Here is a 24,565-nt window from a genome sequence, read left to right on the forward strand (position 1 = left end):
GAGTTTCCCTTATCACACTCTGGCTCTTTTACAAATACAGGCCTTCTGATTTCCTAAACCTGCTAACCTCTATTTTTAAATTTACTTTGTGTTTTTTTTTTTTTTTTTTTTGCGGTACGCGGGCCTCTCACTGTTGTGGCCTCTCCCGTTGTGGAGCACAGGCTCCGGATGCGCAGGCTCAGCGGCCATGGCTCACAGGCCCAGCCGCTCCGCGGCACGTGGGATCTTCCCGGACCAGGGCACGAACCTGCGTCCCCTGCATCGGCAGGCAGACTTTCAACCACTGCGCCACCAGGGAAGCCCAAATTTACTTTGGTTTTTTAAAGAAAAGATAATTGTGTGGCTGTTCATAGATATACGTCCCTAGGGAATCCCTGACATATACACCATGTTCAATCATTTCTGACCATTCCCGAGGTCCCTCTTGATTTCTGGAGGAATTAGGGTTATTGAATTTCAATACATTCCAGCAAACATTTACTGAGTGTCTGTCTTGGGGCAAGTACCCAGGCAAGCAAGGCTAGGCAAGGGTAGGGAGAGGAATAAGATAGACACTCCTACTTCAAAGGGCTTGCCACCCAGAGGGAGAGAGACCCGAAAAAAAGGGAAACTCCAAGTACTGTGCCCTGTAACAAACACTGGCTGATCAGGGCGATAATTTTACCCAGTACTTCTCAAAGTAGCTACATAAAAATCACCTTAGAAATGTACGTCAACAATGAAAACCCTAAGGCCCATCCCAAACTAGTGAACCAAAGTCTCTGAGAGGAAGGCCTGGGAACATATATATCAATCTAATGTTAACTGCATCCTGCCTGCCAAATGCACCCAATTTGAGATGCTGAGATTGTTCCCAGAAAATATGTGACTTGGTGTGAATAACTAGATGAGCCTTTCCCCAGCTGCATTCTGCAGAATACCAGTTCTTCAAGTAGTTAATAGGCATTCACTGGGGGAAAAAAAATGGGCTCTGAGATCAGATGACTTTGGGATATCTTTGGGTTAAATAAAATTTAATCGGTTTATTTATCACAGAATGCTAAGAGAATTTAGTGGCCTACTGTGTGCCTTGAAAGGGCACTGAATGTGGTCATTATCAAACTTACTTGACAAGGGACCCATTTTTCTCTCACATATGTCAGTGAACATACTAAACGAATGGCTAGAAACGCCTAACAAAATTAAGAGAGCGGAGATACTCTGGAAAAATATTATGATCTTCTACTTCTTAACAGAAAAAGAAGCATATATAAGAGAATAAAATTTTTTAAAATAGCTTTTCCTTCTGGTTACTAGCTGAGCAATATCCCAAATGCCCTTCTGTGTAGCCTGATTGTCACTTGGAATAATACTCGTTTACTGAGGAAGGGGTTGTTTAAAAATCAGTTTGAAGATTTCTTTGCTGAGAAGTTCCTCAAGGCCAAGGCTAGGGGAACACAGCATGTTTCCCTTCTGGTTTCCAAAGAAAACATAATAGGGTCTATCAGGATGGGTACAGGGCCCAGAATGGAGACAGCTGGATCATAATTATTCTGCAGCCAGCTCCTGGTCCCTGGGGGTCCTAGATCTCTGAAACAAAACTATTTCACAGCCTTTGGGATGAAGCCAAGTAATTTTCTTAGCCACGAATCATGATCAACAGCTGGAAGACTGAAGCCTTCAAAACCTGGACACTGCTGCTAACCTGAGCTCCTTGGGTTAATTCAAAAGGCATCAGAAGAAATGGCCTAGCTTCCCAATCTCAGCAGCATACAACTAACCAGTCAGTCACCCAAACCAGAGTGGAGGGGTTCATCCTAGACTCCTCTCCCTTCCTAAGTTAGTTAGTTATTAATCCTGCTGCCTTTATGACTTGAATATTTCTCAGTTCACCTCCTCCTCTATTCCCACTGCTACTGCCCTACTTGAGGTCTCTATCATCTCACACCTATACTATTTCAAGAGCTTCCTAACTGGACTCCTTGCCTCAACTCTCCCTCTCTGCAAATCTATCTTCCACTCTGACCAATGCACATCTGATCATACCACTTTCCGTTTTAAAAATCCTTCAGTAGCTCCCAATTACCTACTGCAAATAATTTTCCCCAAAGTGTATTCTGCAGAACACAAATGTAATACATGATCTACAATAAAGGGCTCCTTTGAAATTGGAGGCCAGTGTCATTACGTGGAGGTACAATAAAGAAGACTATCCATCAGTGTCTGATCTGTCCCTCAGTATTGCAGAAAGGTCCAATAATTTTTTTGAGAATCAGGATGCAGAAGAAGCCCCAATCAGTAAATTGGGAAATGCTTCCAGAGTCTATCCATGTCTTTGGCTGGGGGAATCTCAGAAATTACTGTAACATAAATGCTTAGGGGATAGTGGGCACTTTTTACACTTCTAAAGAAAGGGTATATAACTGCATCACTTTGCTGTACACCTGAAATCAAATAGTTGATTGTAAATCAACTATACTTCAATTTAAACAACAAAAAAAATTGTTTTTTGGCCACACTGCAGGACAAAATTTTTTGTCCCAAAATTTAAGATCCCAAAATTGTGGGATCTTAGTTCCCTGACCAGGGTTCGAAACGGTGACCCCTGCAGTGCAAGCGCAGAGTCCCAACCACTAGACTGCCAGGGAATCCCCGCCTCCTCCCAATTTTTTTTTTAATTAAAAAAAAAAAGAAATGGTATAGTTTACATTCAGAGCCTGATGGGTATAGCCAAGTTTTCTCCAGGAAGGCAATCTTGAACTTCAAAATTATCCTCTTCAATTAAGTATGTGGAGGTGAGGTTTTATGCTCACAGAATCTTTGCAAGTCCTAAATTAGGAGATGAAAATCAAATACCCTAAGAATCAGATCACTGCTGACAAAATTCTGGCTGAGTTTCCAGAACTAGGTATCTGATATGTGCCTCCCCTGCAACGTCCTCAAGATATCTTCCTACTAAACTAGTCACTAAGTTAGACAAATCTTCAGTATTTGAGTTGGCTGCTGGCTGGCATTTTGAAAGCCAGCTACTCTATGTAAATGCAACACTCAAGCAAAAAATCTAACTAGTTGCACATCTTACAGTCAGAACATATTTTACTTAAAAGGGATAAGAATCAAAACATTCATAGAAACTAAGCTATGCATTTCCTTATTATTTTTCTGTCTTTTTTGTATTCTTCTCTCTTTTCCTTTCTCTTAAAAAATATTTTGGGAAGTTCACCCCCACTAAGTTTGGAATGTGGCATGAAGAACTTTTTTCAAAGCTACCTTTATACAGTGTATATTTCAAAACCAGGGCAAAACAATATCACGCTTATCAACATATTACTCAGTCCTAAGAAAACCCTGATAGTTATAGTATCTTGCATAGTTTGCATAGGTCTTTATATTGTAACTTTGATCCAAGGGGTTTAAAACACACACACACACACACACACACACACACACACACACACACATGCACGCACGCGCGCACCATTCAAGATACCACAGCTGATGAAAGCATCTATAATAATTATAAGATCTACCTCACCCTGCTTACAACACTACGACACTCTGTAGTAGCAATAATTAAAGAATCAGAGCTATAAAAATAATGAGAAACTAATGTCTAAAAATAATGTATATTATTTTATAAGTAGATAAGTTTTCAAAATGAAAACACTCAGTGTTCACGTAATATGTTTGCCAGCTTAGCTTTAGTATTTAAAGACTGAATCAGCACCTCTCTGTTGAGTACACCCATGTACCAAGCACACACTCTTCCAAGAGTAAACATCTGAATCTTAGAACGTTATTCACATAAATCTCAACTGAGACGCATGGCAATCATCATTTTATTCTTTGTTGTCTGAACTGGCTCTCTGCTGATGCCCTGGCACTGTTCTGTAAGCATAAGGACCAGCTCTCACCCCTGAAAACAGCCTGGTTCTGACCCTGCAGACACTGCTAGAGGCAGAGAGAAAATCTACTCTGAGTCCTCTTTACCTTAGGAATCATCATTTTTAGAGGGGTGAGGCATTTAGAGGGGTGAGGTATCTACCGTACATGGCAGGTAACCACCAGTATAGTGAGTAATCTGTCCCAGGGAGGGTGGTGAAGCAAAAGGCCAAGAGGAGCACCAAGCAACAAGAGAACGTTCTGCTCCAGACACTGGAAGGGCATGGTCTTCCCATATCCCAGTGATGCATCATGTGTCCCATCCTTGGCCAACTGGTCCACCAGTCATGGATTAGAGCTCTTCTGAACTCAGGACCTCCGGCACATAGTCAGTGTAAGAATCTCCTCCCTCTACATTTCTCAGGCTCTAACAATGGGAAGCAAGGGCCTTCATTATGCCCATCCTAACCTTAATCCCTATCCCAGCTTCCAGAATCCCACTAGTTTCACTTGCTTCCCCAAAAGAGACTTACAAAACTTCTAACTGAAGTATAAGGCACATACAGAAACATGCCATATACATGTGCAACTCAATGGATTTTCACAAATTTTACACTGCATAACTGGCAAGCAGTCAAGTGGACTTTTTTTTTTTTTTTTTGCAGTACGCGGGCCTCTCACTGTTGCAGCCTCTCTCGTTGCGGAGCACAGGCTTCCAAACGCGCAGGCTCAGCGGCCATGGCTCACGGGCCCAGCTGCTCCACGGCAAGTGGGATCTTCCCAGACCGGGGCACGAACCCGTGTCCCCTGCATCGGCAGGCGGACTCTCAACCACTGTGCCACCAGGGAAGCCCTCAAGTGGACTTTTTAATACAGACACACGAGGTCTGTTTAGCTTTACCCAAAATGGCAAAGTCTGGTCTCCAAGCTAGTATTTTCCATGAGCTTCGTATAACCTTGCAAAACAATTTCCGCTTTAACACTGTAAGGGGAATACTCCTCTTAGCCTTCCCACCCCCGCTCCACTAAGTCAATACGTCTTTTAATAAGGAGGCTGTCATCAGAACGGTAAAATCTCCCAGCGCTAATCCTTACTCCCACCAAACCTCCCACTGTTTTATGTGCTGGGAATCACAATGTGATGACGTTAGGAGGGATCCTAAGAATTAATTCTGGTTCAGCCATGACAGTGGAGCGGAGCTGAGCCACAAGTTGGTCTCATCCACACTTTTCTATATCTGCTCATTATCTGCAGAGATCTTAGTGTATTGTGGTGGGAGCCCGCACAGCTTAACTTCTCAAGCTTTCTCCACAAAACTAGTATTTAAATCTTTTATTTTCTCCCATTGCTAGACCTTGTTGAAGTAATCCAAATCTTAATTTAGACAAAACACTATTAAAATCCAGGTCACCGGCTTCCCTGGTGGCGCAGTGGTTGAGAATCTTCCTGCCAATGCAGGGGACACGGGTTCAAGCCCTGGTCTGGGAAGATCCCACATGCCGCGGAGCAACTGGGCCCGTGAGCCACAATTACTGAGCCTGCGCATCTGCAGCCTGTGCTCCGCAACAACAGAGGCCGCAATAGTGAGAGGCCTGCGCACCCCGATGAAGACTGGTCCCCGCTTGCCACAACTAGAGAAAGCCCATGCACAGAAACGAAGACCCAACACAGCCATAAATAAATAAATAAATACATTAAAAAAAAAAAATCCAGGTCACCATTTTCAGTAGAACTATTTTCACATATGAAGGGCAACACACATCTCCAATAGAAAATGACCAAAAGGGACTTCCCTGGTGGCACAATGGTTAAGAATCCACCTGCCAATGTCCCACATGCCCTGGAGCAACTATGCCCGTGCGCCACAGCTACTGAAGCCCGCACACCTAGAGTCCAAGCTCCGCAACAAGAGAAGCCACCGCAATGAGAAGCCCGTGCACCACAATCAAGAGTAGCCCCCACTTGCTGTAACTAGAGAAAGCCCACGCACATCAACAAAGACTCAACACAGCCATAAATAAATAAATAAATAGATAGATAGATAGATAGACAGATAGATAAGTGAATAAATTTATTTTCAAAAGAAAAGAAAAAAATAAGAAAATGACCAACAGCAGCACCTCGAGCTTCACTGGCATCTTCAGAGGTATGTTTTAGGAATGTCTTCCGAGTACATGCTTTCATCTGTTGACAAGAATATACTCAGGGAAGGCCCAATAACAATGTGCATGAAAGCAGCGTCCTCTCCAGATCAGCCTCCACTCTTCCCCACTCTACTCTTACACTGCATGGCTGACCTATAAGCCCTACTCTTTGGCTTCTGGCTGGGTTTAGTCAGTGGGAGCCCCAACAGAGTCCAGAGTGAGGGGAGAGAATGAGTTTAGGGTATTAATTCCCTAGCTTCCTCCCCGTGGGATGCCCTCAGGCTGGCTGCAACCCTCCACAGTCAAAGCTGCATCCTTCTCGAGGTAGCCTTCTTGACAGGACTCAGTCCTCCTTGGTTTCCATAACCACGCCTTTTTCTGGTCCTATTAAGCCTAAGGGTGCTTAGACCTCGTGCTTCGTTACATCCTACCAACACCTTTTCAACTTATGAAACCCTCTCAAATTGTCCTAATTTGAGGATGCTATCTGTTTTTTGTAGAGATTCTGATTGATACAAGGACCTCTCGCCCCCCCTACTCAGAACGTGTCGTTTCCTTTTACCTTTGACAAATATTGCTATCCATTTTTACCTTTTAAAAATATCACTACTGAATCATGCAAATGTTTTCCTGGATTGGAAGCTCATGGAGATGAACTGAAAATACGAAAGAATAAAAATGGAACTTTGGTCACTCTTGGCTAGGGCCAAATGTAGCATCGACATGCAAATGTCATCAAGACCTGCATACAAATAATGAAGACGCCAACATTTTCCTAAAACACAAAACCTCTTTCTGACATTCTCTAACACTGAGTTTTTAATGTTCGTTTAAGTTTTATGGATGCACTATCATTTTAATCCGTCAAGGACTGGGGATTTCAAATCGTATCAGAAAGCAATAGCAAACAAAAAAGCTTGAAAGAAATTGCAACTTTAATCTGGATTCCAAGTTAGATAAAGGTCTCACCATTTGCGTCAGAGAGCAATCTAGTCTCTATCTTTGATATTCTCCCAACTCCCAACTGCTTTGTTAGCTGTCAAGCAAGCACCATACAAAATAATTTGCTTATATCACCCTTCAGTGGTTTATTCCAATTTTTTATATTATTAACCCTGGTATTCAGCACTGTAAAAAGAACACTGCTCTAGAAAGAGATGTGAGGAGGTTCTAGGGCCAGTTCCACCACAAATTGACTGGGTCATTCTGCACAAGTTGCCTCACCGCTTTTGAACCTCAGTTTTTTCATTTATGAAATGAAGTGTGGGGGCGGGGGGCGTGGATGCAACTTCTCAAATCTTTGTTTTTTAAAATAACATTACAACAGAGAGTAAATAAATTCTTCTTATGGAACCTGGAAGCCTCAGCCTAACGCTGCTTCCCTTGATCGAGAAAGTTCTTTGAAGTCTTATATTTCACAATAAAAATTTGAGCTAATTTGGTTTATTCTCAATGAAAAAATGTTTATATTTATTTTAATATAAAAATGTTTTACAATACTCACCAATATCTATAAATCTTAAAATGTACTAACCCAGCAATTTCACTTCTAGGAAACTATTTTGGGGAAATGCTCTATGTATATGCAAAGATTCATATGTAAGAATATTAACCATAACATTTATCTGCAGGATTGAAAATGGGGAATATTCTAAATCTATCAATGGGCTAAATTCATTATGGTAAATCCACCCTACACAGTCATTATGTCATTCAGTTATTAAAAAGAATAAATTGTTAGGGAAAAACATCCATGGTACATTTTTAGGTAAAGAAAGCCAAGTCACAGAATAATATTTATGATGATCTCATTTATATTTTTTAAAATTACAAATAGCATATATGTGCTTGTAAGTATGTTTTTCTAAATATCCATGTCTATCAATGTATAGAAAAAAGGTCTGCATGGATACCCACTGAATTGCTAAGAACAGCTACCTTTGAGGAAGGGACTAGGTTGGGAGATAGTCAAGGAAGACAAATTTTTCACACTATATGGTTTTTTACTGCTTAAATGTTTTTTCCTAAATACCTCATTTCACTGAATTTAAGATAACAATGATTTTAAGACTCAACCTCAGATTATGTATCACTAGGGGAAAAAGCTACCAATAAAACTATGAGATACCATTAATTTTAAGATGTAGCCCAATTTTAGATGTATCAAAATGTGTGTGTGAGGGGGTAGATGCCTCAGGGTCAATAAAATACACTGTATGACCTCAGAAATTGTTACAATATAGAAGAAAACTAACATTGGGACTCTAGAAAGACACATCATATCTTATGCACCAAATATTTGGTTTTTAGTTAGCTAATAATTAAATGTGACTGTCAAGGATCTTTTCTTTGTAAAACCAAGTATCAACATAGCATTTTCGGACCTGTGTGGTTTTAATTCTTACTCTATTCTGCAGCATCTTCGCACTTCACAGCAGGCCCTGTGCATCGTGATAACTAGGAAATGTTCTGCGCTTCCCTACCTTACCAATTTCACCTACATAACAGAAATATATAACTCCATCCCTATATTCTAAGCAACAACAACATGATCAAATGTGAGATTATTTGAAAGTCTAATAATAAATTCTTAATTCTACCTCTTGGATCAGTAGAACCATTGAATCAAATAAACCCCAAGATATTAATCTCTGGAACGTCATTCGAAATTAAATATTAAGCTATCAATAATGACTCTTTGGAAATAAACTGGGGAACTAATTTGTTTACTCACTAACTATTTTAGCATGATGGTCATCACATTTTTCTAGCTTGTTGATAAATATTTGCCTCCAACTCTTACTTCATTCAAACACTAAGAGAATATCTGATTTGTGGCTGAAGTAAACATTCTTTACTTTTTCATCCTGGTGGCCTTTCACTTTATCATAGAGGAAAATCAAACAGATCAGGCACATCACTCCTTTTAAAAGTAATGAATGGGGCTTCCCTGGTGGCGCAGTGGTTGGGAGTCCGCCTGCCAATGCAGGGGACGCGGGTTTGTGCCCCGGTCCGGGAGGATCCCACATGCCTTGGAGTGGCTGGGCCCGTGAGCCTGTGCGTCCAGAGCCTGTGCTCCGCGACGGGAGAGGCCACAGCAGTAAGAGGCCTGCGTACCCGCCCACAAAAAAAAAAAAAAAAGTAATGAATGACTTTATAAAAAATAATGAATATCTCCTAGAATTTATTCTATTCCTGGGGTTTTCCTATTGACTGATTATTGTTTTCAGTACACCCCAAAGGATAATAATGCTGAGCTGAAGAAAAGTTTGTAAAGCAAGAAAACACCAAACAATAAACATTCTTGATGATTAAACATCACAACCATCACAAAACAATTATTTAAACTTTTTTTGTCAATACTTTCCTAGTGTACAACTAAGAAGGAAAGACAGAGATAATCTAAAGAAGAAATACCTCTCCTCAATCGTCAATAAGAATTAGGAGAAGCTTACTTCTCAGAAAGCTTTTGCCTTTGATTTTTTTTTTCTTAGAGATGAGACTCAAATGTTTCCACCTCAAATCACTGTGGTCTAGAAGTGCACTGTGGGTATTGGTAAGCAAATGAACAATAGGAAAAGCATCCTTTTTTGGCTTCTAGAGTTAAAAATCTAAGATAAAAAAAAAATCTTCCTTTTCAAACATCTAGTCCTTTCAAAGATGTGTGTCACACACACCTTCTTCCTTCAAAGATTCTGAAAAAGACTCAAGGTCCAAATCCTGACCCCTTTGTCAGCATACATAAAACACCATGGTAATTGATCATTTCAAAAATCAAATGGCATATAGTGGCATTTGTACCCCAACTGAAGAAATTGCTTATCAGCAAACAGAACAAAATTTTGGATTTGAAGAAACCTTAGAAATTATCTAGTCAAACCTCTTTGTGGCCGCGCAGGCCCAGCGGCCATGGCTCACGGGCCCAGCCACTCCATGACACGTGGGATCCTCCCGGACCGGGGCACGAACCCGCGTCCCCTATATCGGCAGGCGGACTCCCAACCACTGTGCCACCAGGGAAGCACAAACCTCTTTGTTTTATAGGAGGAAATACTAAGGATTAGAGGGATTACATGACTTGCTCAAGGCCACTGCTAGTAAGTGGCAAAGACCAAAACCTCCAACTCCCAGCAATTACGCACTACCACCCCCTCTTCTGAAAACAGAACAAACCAATCAACCAATCATAAGGCCTTAGGAGATTAGTGCATATTTTTACCTGTCAACTACTATAATATTTTTGGAAATCACTGTCAAAAGCCATGCAAGTACTCTGAAAATAAACCACAGGATTTGGTGGGAATATTAAAACCTGCCAAGGAAGGAGTATGTTTAGTTCCCAAAAGCATAAATATATTCATTATATGTATAATAATAATAGCAGAAAACACTTACAGTATATGTGGTGTTTTTTGTTTTTTGTTTTTGGTACGCGGGCCTCTCACTGCTGTGGCCTCTCCCATTGCGGAGCACAGGCTCCGGACACGCAGGCTCAGCGGCCATGGCTCACGGGCCCAGCCGCTCCGCGGCATGTGGGATCATCCAGGACCGGGGCACGAACCCACGTCCCCTGCATCGGCAGGCGGACTCTCAACCACTGCGCCACCAGGGAAGCCCTGAGTTTCTGTTTTTAATCACAACACTAGTACACCACATACACATGTTTCATAATACAAAACACAAAAAGTAAACGACATTTTCCCAGCTCATAGCCATGTTCAGTAGAAGATAATTTTTTTAAGTTTTATGGAGGTTAAAAATGATTGAGAGATACTTTTAATTAAAATCTTATCACTCACTGAACTTTTCAACAAATCTGCTAATAGAATAATAACACTGGAGGTCAGATTCTTTTTCCTATATGGTGCTAGAGCTAAGAAGAAGAGAGGGATTACAGAATAATAGGAACAAAAAAGGCAAAATAAGAGGACTAATCTATTCACAAACTACACAATCAAGCTCCTGAATAACTGACAGCTGCCAATATTCATGTTAAGATGTACTATCTTAGATCAATTCCCTTGAATGAAAAAGGAATGAAAGCAAATTCAAACATCCTGTTTTAAATGTGAGACTTTTCAATATTTCTGAGAACAGATGCAAAAGGAAAAAATAGGATATAGGAAGTACTGATACTGTGGCACCATTTAAGAGCGAGAAAAGTATTTATTGCTCAAACCACATATTTATGCTATAAAAGAATACATAAATGTATAGTGAGAACAAGGATTGTTCTATTTAGATCTTTAAAACTGCCATGTGAGCTATCTGGGTCACCTTCCTTTTGTCTGGGCTGCACAGTTTTATCATAGACTCTTCCAAGTCCTAAAAAGTTCAAAGTCCAAGGTATAAAAATCTACAGCTCCCAATCGGCTTCCCATTATTTTATGTGAACTCTCCTGAGTTTACACACTACTAGTGCTCCATCCTCCATAAGTAAGATCTCAGGCACCTGCTCCACGGGGCCTCACCTTGGTTAGCAGTGTAACAGTTGTTGCTGCGTTTACTGTCTGCGCGGCCCGATGCAAACACATTACAGGCACCTAAGTCAGCCTGATTTAGATCAGCATACAGAGTCTCTATCTATGCAGCTTTCTTGGTGCAATTTTTAACTTAGCTTCATGGAAATCTGAGCTCATGACTTGATGATTATTGTAAAGGACCAGTGGGAGAGGGAAGAAAAAGAATACAACTTAACGCATTCAGTTATGTCTCCTGTCCTCCTTGGGTGGCTTAGTTTACCTAGGTAAGGAATGTTTAAGGCAGATGGTGAACTGAATGATGAGAACTGTCCACACAGAAAGAAGATCCAAGCTGAACTCTGATGGAAAGGGAAGGGCTAAGGCAACGGGATGCCTCCTCACCTTCACCCTAAAAGCATGTTTTTTTCATCATTATTGCAGACCTTCCTACAGAACATCTTACACCACAGAATAATGTAATGTTCACTGTGTACACATAGAGTCAGAAGACCACATTCTAAAGTCCTGATGGACTCATCATAATCGAATAGGAAGCAGAACACCAGCAGGAAAGGAGATACAGAAGCCCCTGAGGAAAGTTGGGGGTCGATCCTAATGCTTCCCTCTGTCGCTCGAAAATGCAAAGTACCAAGAAAGAGGCAAGACTGATGACCTTGGAGAGGCAAATTCATGGGTTCTGACCAGATTTAAGGAATTTCTCTCTTTAGCTCCACGACAATTATATCTAGAAATCATTTCAATATATATTGCTAAGAACTGATTGATTGAAGAGAAGGTTCTGTTCACCACTTACTTAACAGACTCGGGACAAACACCAAAATTGCTCAACTGAGTAAAACAAGTTGATTTTCTTAGTCAAATTTATTACACATAAGCAGCATTTGGTTTTCCTCTCTGGTCAGTGATGGATTCTTTCATAGAACAGGCCTGACTCTCTAGAAATAGGCCAGAAAGACTTTTTAACCCCAGAAGGGATCTTCTGATATACCAAACCATAAAGACCTCTGGTCTAAACATTTCCAAAAGAAATCTAAGCCTTAATATCCCTAGAGTGTTTTTCCAAAGGTCTCTAAACACACAAAGCCTTCTGTTTGAAATTTATCCCCCTTCCTAACAAGCACAAGGACATATCTTCATATTTAATAACTCTATTATAATCTTTGAAAGTAGCAATCATTTATTCTCTTGGGGATGTGTTGCTTTTCAACCCTCTTGGGTATCTTTATGTCAAAAGCAGTTAGTTTTCCTTCTCCAAAAGTTCTATGGCAGAAATCTCCCACTTAGCATTAACCATCAATTAGCAAAGCATGGATCATATCTATACGTGAATGTCCATGAATGTACGAGGGTGTACAGTGTGTGTACACCTATGGGTACACAGACATTTAGGCAAACACACATAGTTACACAGCTTATAGAAAATGAATAGTTTAAATAATTAACATATAGTTATCCTTATAATATGTAAGTAGATGTAAATTTACATACGTGCTTTAATATATACGTACACATTAGATTTTGTAAAATTTACCTTCACTTTAAGAGTTCTAATAGTGTTAATAAATATACTATGGCTCCTTTCTGTGTTTGAAAACACTTAAAAGAATATATTTCCCTCCCTAGTAAATGCCTTGGATTATGATCTGATCATCTTTTTTATTGAAAAAGGTCAGGTCCCTACCTCTACATTCAGATTTAAGCATTTGGAAAAGGAACAAATTGTGTCAGAAAAATCAGCTATTAATTTAATGTGCAGTTAAGCCTGGCTTCCCTTTACAAAATACTCTTAAGAATCTGTATTTCATTTAAAATGCTCAAAATTCCAGAAGGTCCACGTAGGAACTTTAAATTTTGCAAAGTGTCTCCTGCACAGGCCAGTCTAGTCCTCATGTGCTCAATATCTTATCAAGTGAGAACAGGACTTCACAGAATGCAATACACAGTAGCAGGTTTAGAATGACATACATACATGTACAACGACAGTCTGAAAGGATACACAGTAATATGTTAACAGCAATCATCTCTGGGTGGATTTTAGGTAACTTTTTCTACTTATGTGCTTCTTCCATTTATCCCTATAAGAACATCCCTCATACTGTTTGTGTAATACCCCTGCCGAGTGAAAAAAATCTGTTCTTATAGTGATTTCACAAACGTCAAAATATGCAATGAATCCATTTATAAGATGTGTATACCAAGGAGCAGATCTATCAAAATCAATTGTGCATCAGATAAAAAACAGAGAGTGTACACTGTGGGCTCAGCCAGTGAAAAGTATCTTGGCCATCAAGAGCTGCCTGAAGACCCAGTGGGGGCCGGGAAGGTGGAATGGGGCAACCCTCCCACAGAAGACAACATACTCACAGTCTGTGCATGATGGAAGTAACTGACCTGGGCTGGGTGTGGACCCACTTAGGAGCACACACTCCATTATCCACGTCAAGGCAACCAAAGGAGTGATGTGACATTCTGTGTGAAACCTCCCACTCCTGTGCGGGGCCTTGCTATGGGACACCAAAAGGTCTTTTGTACTTCCTTGCAAATCTAAATGATGCTGACACTTAACTACCCTCCTAGAAACCAGAGCAGAAGTTAACGGACTTGTCCAAAAAGGCTCCAAAGGACTCGAGTCTAAAACGCCCGGACTTGAGTGTATCGCAGCATGGCTCCTGTTCCCCTCTCCCTGTATATACACAGTACGTGAAACACAGAGGTTACGAGCAAAAATCTAGGGTACCCGGAGTAGACTGTCTAACTCTGGACCAGATTCTTATAAAAAAGGCCTCGCATCACAGTACCAAAATCTCTCTCATACTACGGGGAGGTGCAGTGCTAACAGTGTACAATAACACTTTGTTCTTATTCAGAATAAAATATCTGTCCCCAGGCGAGATGATCTTATTACAGGCTGACTGTGTGAACACACTGAATAGAATCACTTATGACAGGTAAAACCCCGCACACCCCACGAAGACATTTTCAACAGCACAGAGCGGTGGGACACATGTGGGTGGCTTCCCCAGCCCCCCAAAGGAAGCGCTGTACTCAGCTTTTAGTGACTGTGTATTCTCGGACTGCAGCTGGGCGTCTGAGAAAAGCCTCTCCACACCTATCCACCAGACCTGTTCCGAGAGCTTAGCTTCGATCTGGGCAAACCCCACACTTACAGCCATATATGCATTGGCATTGAGAAAGACTGCGGAGGATGTGGCTCTCCAGGTGTGGCTTTATTTTTCACTTCACCGGGTCAGCTATTTAGGCCTAGTCTTCTCCATTGGCTTGAAGCTTTGTTCACACCATCTTGGGTAACACATCACATTATTCTTCCTTATAAAAACAAATAAACTCAAATGAGCATTCAGAGACAGGTTACCCCTCCGAACACCTCTGCCTTCCCCTCTGATTTATGGGACACCCTTCCGATCCCACCCATGAGAAAGCCTCCCCTACTCTCTTTCAACTAAGGATGGGCCAGGTGCCTTTCTTCCTTCCTCAAGTTTCCCACCTGCCTTGCCTCTGCAGACGTGCACAGCCTTGAGGATCTCAGCCTGCTGGCCGCCACTGAGTCACTGGGAGCAGAGCACTGCAGTACCTAGCACTACCCGCCATCAACTACTGCCACGGACTCAAATCACTGCACTCGGTACTTGCCACCCCACCCAAAAGCTTGGCCGTCCTGGGAGGCTGGACCAGGAGGGGAAAAAACATGTTTTTATACTTATATGGCTCCCCTCTGAACCACTGCATCTGAAATGTACACAGTTCTGGAGAACAAGGTGCTGGATACATTCATTCCTAGCCAACTCTGGTCAGAGCAGCCGGTGTCACACATCACCGGGTTATTCTGCAATAAGTCCAATCCACTTAAGTTTAAAACCAAGGGTCGAAAAGTTGCAATTCAATGAGGCATCACATGTTTCATAACTGAGTGTGGAGAGAAGGGGTAGGAGAAATAATCAGACCTCCCGAAGAACCAAGCCGGGGAAGCAGTTCACTCAACTCCTGTACTTGCCGTTTGCATCCTCCCATCCCACTTGCCAACGTGGACCTTCTCTATCTCAGCCACCGCCGTTTCCGACTACAGTCCCTTGCAGTAAACTGACAGGTTGGTAATTTACGAGCACGCTGGGCAGCACCAGAGAGACTTTGCAGAAACAGAGTTGGAGTGAGAGCTCACACGCAGACAGGGAGGAAAATGGGATGCCTCATCAGAACAGAGGGTTTCTATCTTTCAGGGCTAGCACATCATTTGATACATACGTCTGCACTGACGTATAGCATAGGGGTTTTTTCTTCTGTTATAATCTGTTTGTTTGGTGGTTTAGCCAGAGAATCTTATATAACACATTCCTGTTTCAAATGTAGCAACATGTATGGCATTGCACTCATCGAAAATTCAGGCTCCACACGGCAGGTCCCATTCCCATCCCGAATCATTTTACCTTGCAAGGTTTCTATATAATTGATGAAAAACATCAAGAACCACCACTAGCAATAGTAAAAGAAAGATTCAGTCATCAGCTTTACCCTGGATTCAAAAGCTAGCATTCAAATGGTATGATTTTAGGGATTTCTCAAAACCACCTTCATCCTGATTTTAATACATTATATGAGCCTGACCTGTGGAGGGAAGGGAGTCCAGTTTTCTAAGCCAAAACACAAGTGAGCCTACTCCGGGCTTCCAGGGTAGAGTACAGGGACATACTTCCTGCCTCTGCACTGGGGTGTTATATGACCACAACCTTTGCATCTGATTTCCTTAACAAAGAAGCAGGAGATCTGCACTGCTTGTTTGGCCAGAAAGCACATCATACAGCTACAGCTGAGGAACTTCCTTCACCCTAGCTCAATACAATGTGTATTATATAATGAATGAGCCTTTTCTGTGAACCCTGCTATTGGAAAACATAGGCACTTTCTGCATAGTTCAAGCCGGTCTGCAAGGAGCAGTTATCCCTTGTCAGATCAAACGCGGACCAAGTATTGTATATATCCAGGCAGATTACACCCTTAGATCCCTCAGCTATCACCCTAATTAATTTGTTTTTTGCTTGACAAGACATTATATAATAAAGAATTATTTCAGTTAACTCTCAACTATACAGAGAACATTTACACAGCAGCCAGCAAGCACCCGAATGATGTTGGCTTTCAGCTCCATGTTCCCTGCGTTGCCTAAGAAATAAGGTTGGGGGGGGGGGGGTTGTTAATGGGAGGAAGAAGAGAAGGGGAGAGGAAATCAGCTATCTGTGAAAATACTTACAGCCTCCGAGTCTTCAATTCCATGCAGGTACAAATTGTCATACATGGAGGTCTGATAATCCAGAGCACCTCTACCAAGGCGAAAACAAAACTGCTACAGAAGCCACAGCTAGAGGTAAAGACAGAAAAGGCCTGTTTGGAAGAATTGCGCCTGCCTGATCAATTGCTGTGAATTTACCAGGCAAGATGCTATTCATTCACATCGCACAGGGTGAGGTTATCCCCAGAGGCGGTCCAGAGCTGGCATTTTATCTGCCTTCCCAAACAGAGCATAAAAAAGCAGAACCCTTCCTCAACCACAGACTGGTGACTGAGCTAGGAAAGCAGCCTCTGATTGGCTCAGCTCCCCTGCTTCAGTCAGCTGAAGAGTGTTCCCTCGGTGAGTGGAGGGCCGCTCGGAGCACACTACCAAGCAGACAGCTGCTTCCTGTTTCGTCTGGATCATATAGTTCTGCAGCAAACACTTATCAACATCTAAAAGGCTGCTTGGTATGTTGGGAAAGGCGGGCGATTGAATACTCTAAACACAACTGCTCATCTTCTTAATGAAACGCACAATTGGAGGGGGATGGGGAGCAACAGAGAAATTTTTTTTCAGAGAATATTGTGTAAAGACAGGTGAACAGATAATCATCTCTGTCTAACACCCGTACTTAACAGATGCAGCTGAAGTCAAACAGGCAATAAGTCATTTAAATTTTTTTAAAAAACCAAGATAAAAGAAAAACAATAAACAGATGGTAAGATTTCTTGGGGGAATTTCTACTGTAAAAGAATTTCTACTGTGGGGCTTCCCTGGTGGCGCAGTGGTTGGGAGTCCGCCTGCCGATGCAGGGGACACGGGTTCGTGCCCCAGTCCGGGAGGATCCCACATGCCGCGGAGCGGCTGGGCCCGTGAGCCATGGCCGCTGAGCCTGCGCGTCCGGAGCCTGTGCTCCGCAACGGGAGAGGCCGCAACAGTGAGAGGGCCGCGTACCGCAAAAAAAAAAAAAAAAAAAGAATTTCTACTGTGAAAGTTTTCGATATTCTCACCGAAATCTCTCTGCCTCACTGACAAGAAGATACCTCTGTGACCCAACTAGTGAAGTTTGAAAACGAAGCCAAAAACTCTCAAAAGCCTTTATGTAGATGCAAAATTGTCCATTATCTTTTTAGCTTGATTTTTTTTTTAATCGCCTTTAAGCGACAGCCAACGTTTTAGCTTAAATCCCCTTTTCCCCAGCGCTTAGACCTTTAATATTCCTAAAGCAGCATTGATCTTTTTCCAAAAACCCAATCAGAAAAGTCCCACTGCCTTCCCAGTTCCCATGACACCACAGCTCGGTTTCACCTAGGACAGGTCCCACACTGGAGCATACCTAGATACTTGCAGCTTCCTGGTCAACCAATAAGGTACTGCAGCTTTGAAACAGAAGAGATTTATAGCTCACTGTAAAAGAAGCCAGCTAAATTTGGAAAAAAAAGAAGTTGGTGAGGAGCAACGAACATAATCTAGAGAAGCTGCATGACTCACGGGGGTAAAACAATGACCCAGAAACTCAGAGGCTGAGCCCAGCTTCCTCACTAATTGGTCGGATCACTCTGGACCAGTCACCACTTCTGTGGGCTTCAGTTTCCTCACCTGCCAAACTGAGGTAAGAAATAACCCAGAGAAAGGACTTTGCAAATCTAAAGCGCAACATAAACGCTTATCAATGACAACCCTGCTTCGTCAGCTGGAAGGCACTGGCTGCAGTTCCTGGGAACTCAGCACAGGAGTAACTGTCTGGCCCTGGACCCAGGAAATGAGGCCCGTATCTCTGAAAAGCCAGTATCTCTGAAAAGCGTAACTCTTAAAGGAACAAATCTGAGTCACAAAGAACAACACGAGAGCTACGACTGCTGAGCCGAGCACAGTTCGCCGAGGTCTGCACTGACCCACTAAGGTCTTCCAATCACAGCTGCACACTTTGGGAACAGCATCAATCCTTTCAAATATAAAAGATGCCAAAGGGACTCACCTGTCCTTCAGAGCCTGAAAATGGTAGGGTTCATACAGGAGGTCACCTGTGCCACCAGGAGGATGGCAGAAGAGGATGGGTACAGTTGGCAGGATTTCATAGAAAGGGACCCAGTGCCAGCCCGACCTGTTGACGACTGTGTGTCCTGGAGCAAGTCATTTCCCAGGCTAACCTCAGCTCTCTCCTCCATCAAGCAAGAGGACTGGGCCAAAAGATTTCTAAGCTCAAATTCCTGTATCAGATTCTGTTATTTTAATTAACTCTCTAACTACAGCCATGTGATATTTTAGGCAGAATCAACAGAAAATCAAGGCAAGAGGGTCTTTTTTCTCCTTAGATTTTCCAGATCATTTCCTTATTTTACTGTTTCAACCGAGAGTATAGATATTTCCTGAATATCTTTAAATGGGAATCTAAATTTGGGGGTGGGGGGTGGGAAAAAGCCGTTCACTTCCATAATTCACCAACAAGATGAGAGAAACTGCCCCCTACTGGGAAAACTGTACATGGCTCAATTCCTCTCCTGCATTTCCCAACAGCCAATGTAAGGGTCTAAGGAAAGTCTTTAAAAAGCAGGGGCTCGTTTTGTGATATACAAATGTAGGCGGTAAGGAAGATAACTCAGGATCGGCAGTCAGGAGGGAGCACTGGATCAAGCAAAGTGGCTTGTGGTTACTCCCAGCAACCCTACACCCAAACCCCTCAAGGACTAAGAACAGACGTAAAGCAGGGGCAGCCTGGCTCTGCCTGCTTCCCAGGTTAGAAAAATGCTGAGCAAATTGTTAGAGGTGGGAGAACCCCAGAGGTCCCCTAATCCAGCCCTCATTTTAATACCCAGAAAGGTTAAACTGATGTATTCAAAGCCATAATTTTCTATACTTAAGTGTTCCTTCCCTGCTCCTTCTTGAGGGGGTTTTCAAGATAAGGAATGAGGAGCAGTGGGTGTATTCCCAGGAGGAATTTGGTAAAATGAAAGGGGGGGTCACTTTGATGGGAAAACCCCTATTTTTCCCACTCTTTTCATTCTAAAAACTGTCTAAACACAAGCTATTTGGTCACCCACCCACAAGTTGACAACTGAAAATTAATAGATTGGGGAGTCTGCCCCTAGTGTTTGGATCTCCACAGAATAAGCATTGCACGTACAGGTCACCTAAAGGTCTCAACCCAATGCTCAGGCTGATCCCAGAGTTCCAGAGGCAGCCAGTGAGAGACTCAGTCTGGACTTCCCCAAAGGAACTCTGAGAAGTTCCCACAAAAGTGAACTCGAACTCCAAGAGGCTCTTGGAACTGACCATTCCTGTCCCAAGATTCTCTGAACTGAGAGCTGGCTGAGAAGTAGCGAGAGGTCCCTGGGAGCTTCCTGGGTCTGTTTCAGATCATCTCAAGTCCCTAGCTTTTGGTGAAAGGGCCTTGATATCCTATCAGGTCTAAGTTCTGAGGACCAAATTTCAAGGGTGTCATATTTCACTGCAGCAAGAGGCGAACATCAAGTGAAGGATTGGCACCGTCTTGGTTTTGGTTTGAAGAGTTCTCCAGTTAAGTGATTGATTGACAGGATGAAAGAGAAACCAACCCTCCCCTGGGTCTACTTCTATTTCCAGCTACAATGAGGATCAGTCTGAAAAGCTCCTGGGTCACCTTGCATCAGTGTTTCCCCATAACCTGTCCACCTCTCACCCCTGAGTAGCCTCCAAAACTACACAGCATCTTCCCATTTTGAGGGTGCCCTGCTGACTGTGTTTCCTTTCAAGTCATCTCTCACCATGATCAACAGTTCAAAGTCAAAAGACCTTCTGAAAAGGCATTGTTTGTGTGATTCTGTTCTCTAAATTCCACGTGATTCTCCGTATAGAGGTTATTCTTGCAATCTGACAAATGTCTCAACTGAGCTCAGTTCAGTGGAGGGAATGGTGTGGTCCTCAACAAATCAGGGAAGCTCTCTTCTGCAGCTCAAGGCAACATTCAGCTAGTTTTTGTTGGCTTCAAACTTAGGGACATGGAGTTGCTTTTCCTTACCTGGGCTGGGCTTTGTGGTACAGCACACCCATGGATTTGACGGTGGAATACAAAGGACAAGCATTTCTCTTTTCCATTTGTTTGGAAAGGGAGGGAAAGAGGGAGAGAAAAGCCAAGAATCAGCTGATTAGCTCTGAGTTTTACATAGCTGTCATCAAGACAATTGGTACAGATTTGGAAACAAAAGGAAATTTTGCTATCTAATTTCCCCCCACAGATTTCTCCAGAATTTAACTTTCTAAGCCAGTGAGGTTATGTGTTCTGCAGCAGGACTCTGAGAGGTCAGGGAAGAGACAAAAGAATAGTGTTTGGACTCTCATTGGCTCTATGGACTAGAACACGAGCCCAAGGTCTCTGCCTGACAATGTAACCTTGGGGATTATTTTGCTCTTTGTTTTTAAGTTTTTCTAAGTGGCTAAGTGTACTAGATGATTTTCTCCCTCTTCTGCAAGCACAGATACACTTATTTCCCTCTAGAAACATATACGGCATTTTGCATGTTAATATTCTAACCCCTGTTTCCCCCCTGACGTGCTTCAGACAGGTGGTACCGGCAGGGCAGACAAAAGAGTGAAAACAAAACAAAACAAAAAACTCTACAAACTGACTGCCCTTTTAGTAGTCCTCCGAGTTTGAATTTAGACCGTTATAACTACCTAGGCAGGTGTATCCTTACGTCTCTCCGTGCCTCATCTGTAATGGAGGTAAAAAGAGTTCTGGACTTCATGAGTGAATGTATAAAAGGTACACAGAAAGTGCCTGGCACATCATAAGGCAGAGTGAAGAATCAGTCTTTTTTTAAAGGGAGTAGTGTGGAATCAGGGCCGCCTACATCGCCCAGCTCCGAGGGCCCCCATGCACTGCAATTCGTGTGAATGGTACTCCCAGGAGCGGCGTCACAGGGATTCTTCAGAGCAGGCTAGGGAAGAGCAGGGACTCTGGAGCCAGGCTGCCTGCATATACCTGTGGTGCCTCTTCCCAGCTGGATGACATTCAGTGAGCTACTTTGCCTTTCTGTACCTCCATCTCTTCCTTTGTAAAATGAGGATTACCCCAAGATTATCGTGTAAGATGAAAAGCCTTGATATAAGAAAGTGCTCAGAACGATGTGTGGTACAAACTCGAGGCTGCACAAGCATCAGTTGCTTCTTCTCATCTCTGGGCTCTGGCCTGAAGACTTGGTGCCCTTTGCCTCTGCGGTGGGATTCCTCGTCCCTGCTGCCCCTGATGCCAGCCTGGTCCTCTCAATCTCCACCTGGGTCCCTGGTCTCAGCCAGCAGAGCCGAGACCAGCATCCTGCCTCCCCCTGCCCTACTTACCTTCATGCCAACCTCCTCCCGGCTGCCTACCTGCTTCATCTGGCTAGGCTGACTGCTCCTTATGCTGAAGCTGGCAGGGACTCCCGGGCCTCCTTGGCCTGACGACACCTCAACCCTTCAGCCACCCCTCCGAGCTCCACATCCTTCCCGTGTGCCCCGGGATAGGCGCGCCACGCGCACCTGACCTTCCCGACGGCCCGGCCTCTCCCCAAACTAGAATTCTGACTTCCCTCGCCTCCACCAGCCACTCCCTGGCTGCCCCAGCCTGTCACAGCCCACTGCCAAGCAAGCACCCCTGCGAAAAACCTGTAACACATGCTACGACTGGTTCTCACCAAGGAGGCAAGAGGCCAGTGAGAAAAAGAAATAGAGACAGGGATAAAAAGGCAGAGACAAAAAACCCTAGAGACACTCAAAGGAAGAATGAATCTGTGGACTCGTTTTTCCTCCTCTCTGCCACTCTTGATGGCTCCGGGAAAAAAATAATACTTCATAATTCATAAAAGAGTGAGTGTAGGTAAGGTAAAAAAATTCCCATGGCCTATTCACTTGCCAGAAAATGACAGATCCCTTCCCGTGATTGACGTATTACTCAGAAATCTCTTGCTTTCTGAAATTTCTGTTAAAAAAAATGCCAATCTCTCGGCAAAAACACTCCACGCAGCCACAGTTTTCATTAACTTTACACAACTTTATTTTCCATGCTTCTGCCAAAAGGGGCTGAGGAGACTAGTCCAGCTGGTCTCCTCCCCGTCGCCTATACATCATTTAGCTCATATGATCAATGCTAATTTAATCATTACACTTTCAATTGCTGACCACTCTGCACTACTTTAGAGGCTGGGAACTTGAAGATGGGCAACTGCATCCTCCAGAGAGCCGCATGGAGATCCTTCAGACAGAAACCGAACCAAGGAGATGGCTACAATCAGAGCTCTCACATTTGGAGAAGCTCTGAGGAGAGCTGGAGAGGAATCTGATTCCTTTATCTTCAAAGCTTCAGCAGGAGAAGCAGGAAGGAGGAAGGAAGGGATCAATTTCACTCAGGGAACAGGGCAGAAATGAATCAGCCACCAACTTACTACATGGCCATGGGCAAACCATTTTCCAGTGATTCCTAATTTGCTATAAAGAGTAAACAGTTTCCTTTTTTTCAATGTAAAATTTATGAAAGGTTATTTTCTATCTTGTTACCACCCTGAGGTAGAAATTCAGATTTTTCTCTCCCTGGAGGAGTTTTTTTCTTTGATTTGATAACATGTTTTTTGTTGTTGTTGTTTCTTTTTTACAGATCCATTCGGTCATCCAGTAAACATCCATGAATTCTTACTAAGTACCTAGTATCTCCTCCAAACAGAAATCAGATCATGTCAGCTCCTATCTGAAACCTTCTGAGGTTTCCCGTTGCTCTTACAGCGAAGACTCAAACCTTTAACACGGTCTAGCATGGCCTCAGCATTTCTCTCCTCACAGCCCTCACTTTGCACCTCTGACTCCTTCCCTCTCTCCTCTAGAGCCAGCCTCCCCTTCTCGGACACCCCCATCACACCCGCTCCCACCACTGGGCTCCATCTAGTTGAGCCCTTTGCCTAAAACCCCACCCCTCCCACCACCACGCCCCCATAAACACGCAGTAGTGAAGCTGATGAATTAACATCTGTCTCCAGAATGTGAGTTCCATGGAAAAAGGAATCCGGTAGCTTCTCGCCACATATGCCCGCTGCCGAGCACAGTGCCTTGCACACACACAGCTTTAAATAAATATGTGAATAACTCACAATGGCCTTGAACTCTTGGCCACTTCTGCACTTGGGCTGACAAAACAGTGCAGTGACTAACAACAACAACAAAAAGCTCACAAAACGAAATGTGGATTTTTTAGAGCCAAGAAAACCCATAATACGAACATCCCTAGAGGGTCCTCAACAAATTGTCTTCATGCCCTGACTGGGTGAGAGTTGTTCAGATTCAGATTCTTACAAATTAAATAATCTAGGTGTGACATAGAGGTGTTGTTTTAACAATGCCTTTATTTAAAAAAAGAAAAATTTATATAATGTATTGATGGAATTTTTTTGGGGGGGTGATGGAGAGAAGATCCCATGATCTTTCATACCTTCATACCTCTGCACACAATGTTCCCTCTGTCTGGGAACATCTCACCCTCAACTTTTTCTAAGTAGTGAATTCATTTTCTTGAAGGTCTGAGGTAATGTCACTGAGCCTTTCCCCAGTTCCCTCAGACAATCACACACTCATTCTACACTCCCATAGCCCTCTATGCTCCTAGACTTCTACTAATGGGCCTACGACATAATAGTGTATAATTCATCCAGCAGACCTGTTTTTTCTACTACAAGATGAACAACTCAAGCAAGAACCATGTCTTACTCAGCTTTGTACCCTAAATGCTTCATTCCACAGAAGAGCCTCAATAAATACTGGATGCAGAAAGTGAATGACAAACATGAAAAGA

At 43.0% G+C, this 24,565-nt stretch overlaps 1 protein-coding gene across 2 annotated transcripts in view; it reads right to left on the reverse strand.

The window, feature by feature from the left end:
- Positions 1-24,565, reverse strand: part of CACNB4 (calcium voltage-gated channel auxiliary subunit beta 4) — a gene marked incomplete at its 5' end in the record, with an annotated part of 265,940 nt that overhangs the window by 129,081 nt on the left and 112,294 nt on the right. Inside the window, one exon of one of the 2 annotated variants that reach the window (XM_082840749.1) lies at positions 16,753-16,797. The exons of the other annotated variant lie outside the window; for it this stretch is intronic. Within the exon in view, the coding sequence (XP_082696875.1) occupies positions 16,753-16,797 (45 nt within the window). Of the gene's footprint in view, positions 1-16,752; positions 16,798-24,565 lie in introns of those variants that run through there. 2 annotated transcript variants of the gene reach the window in all.

The sequence above is a fragment of the Leucopleurus acutus genome (assembly GCF_964270905.1).
Source record: "Leucopleurus acutus genome assembly, chromosome: 6".
In the NCBI taxonomy this organism is placed as follows: Eukaryota; Metazoa; Chordata; class Mammalia; order Artiodactyla; family Delphinidae; genus Leucopleurus; species Leucopleurus acutus.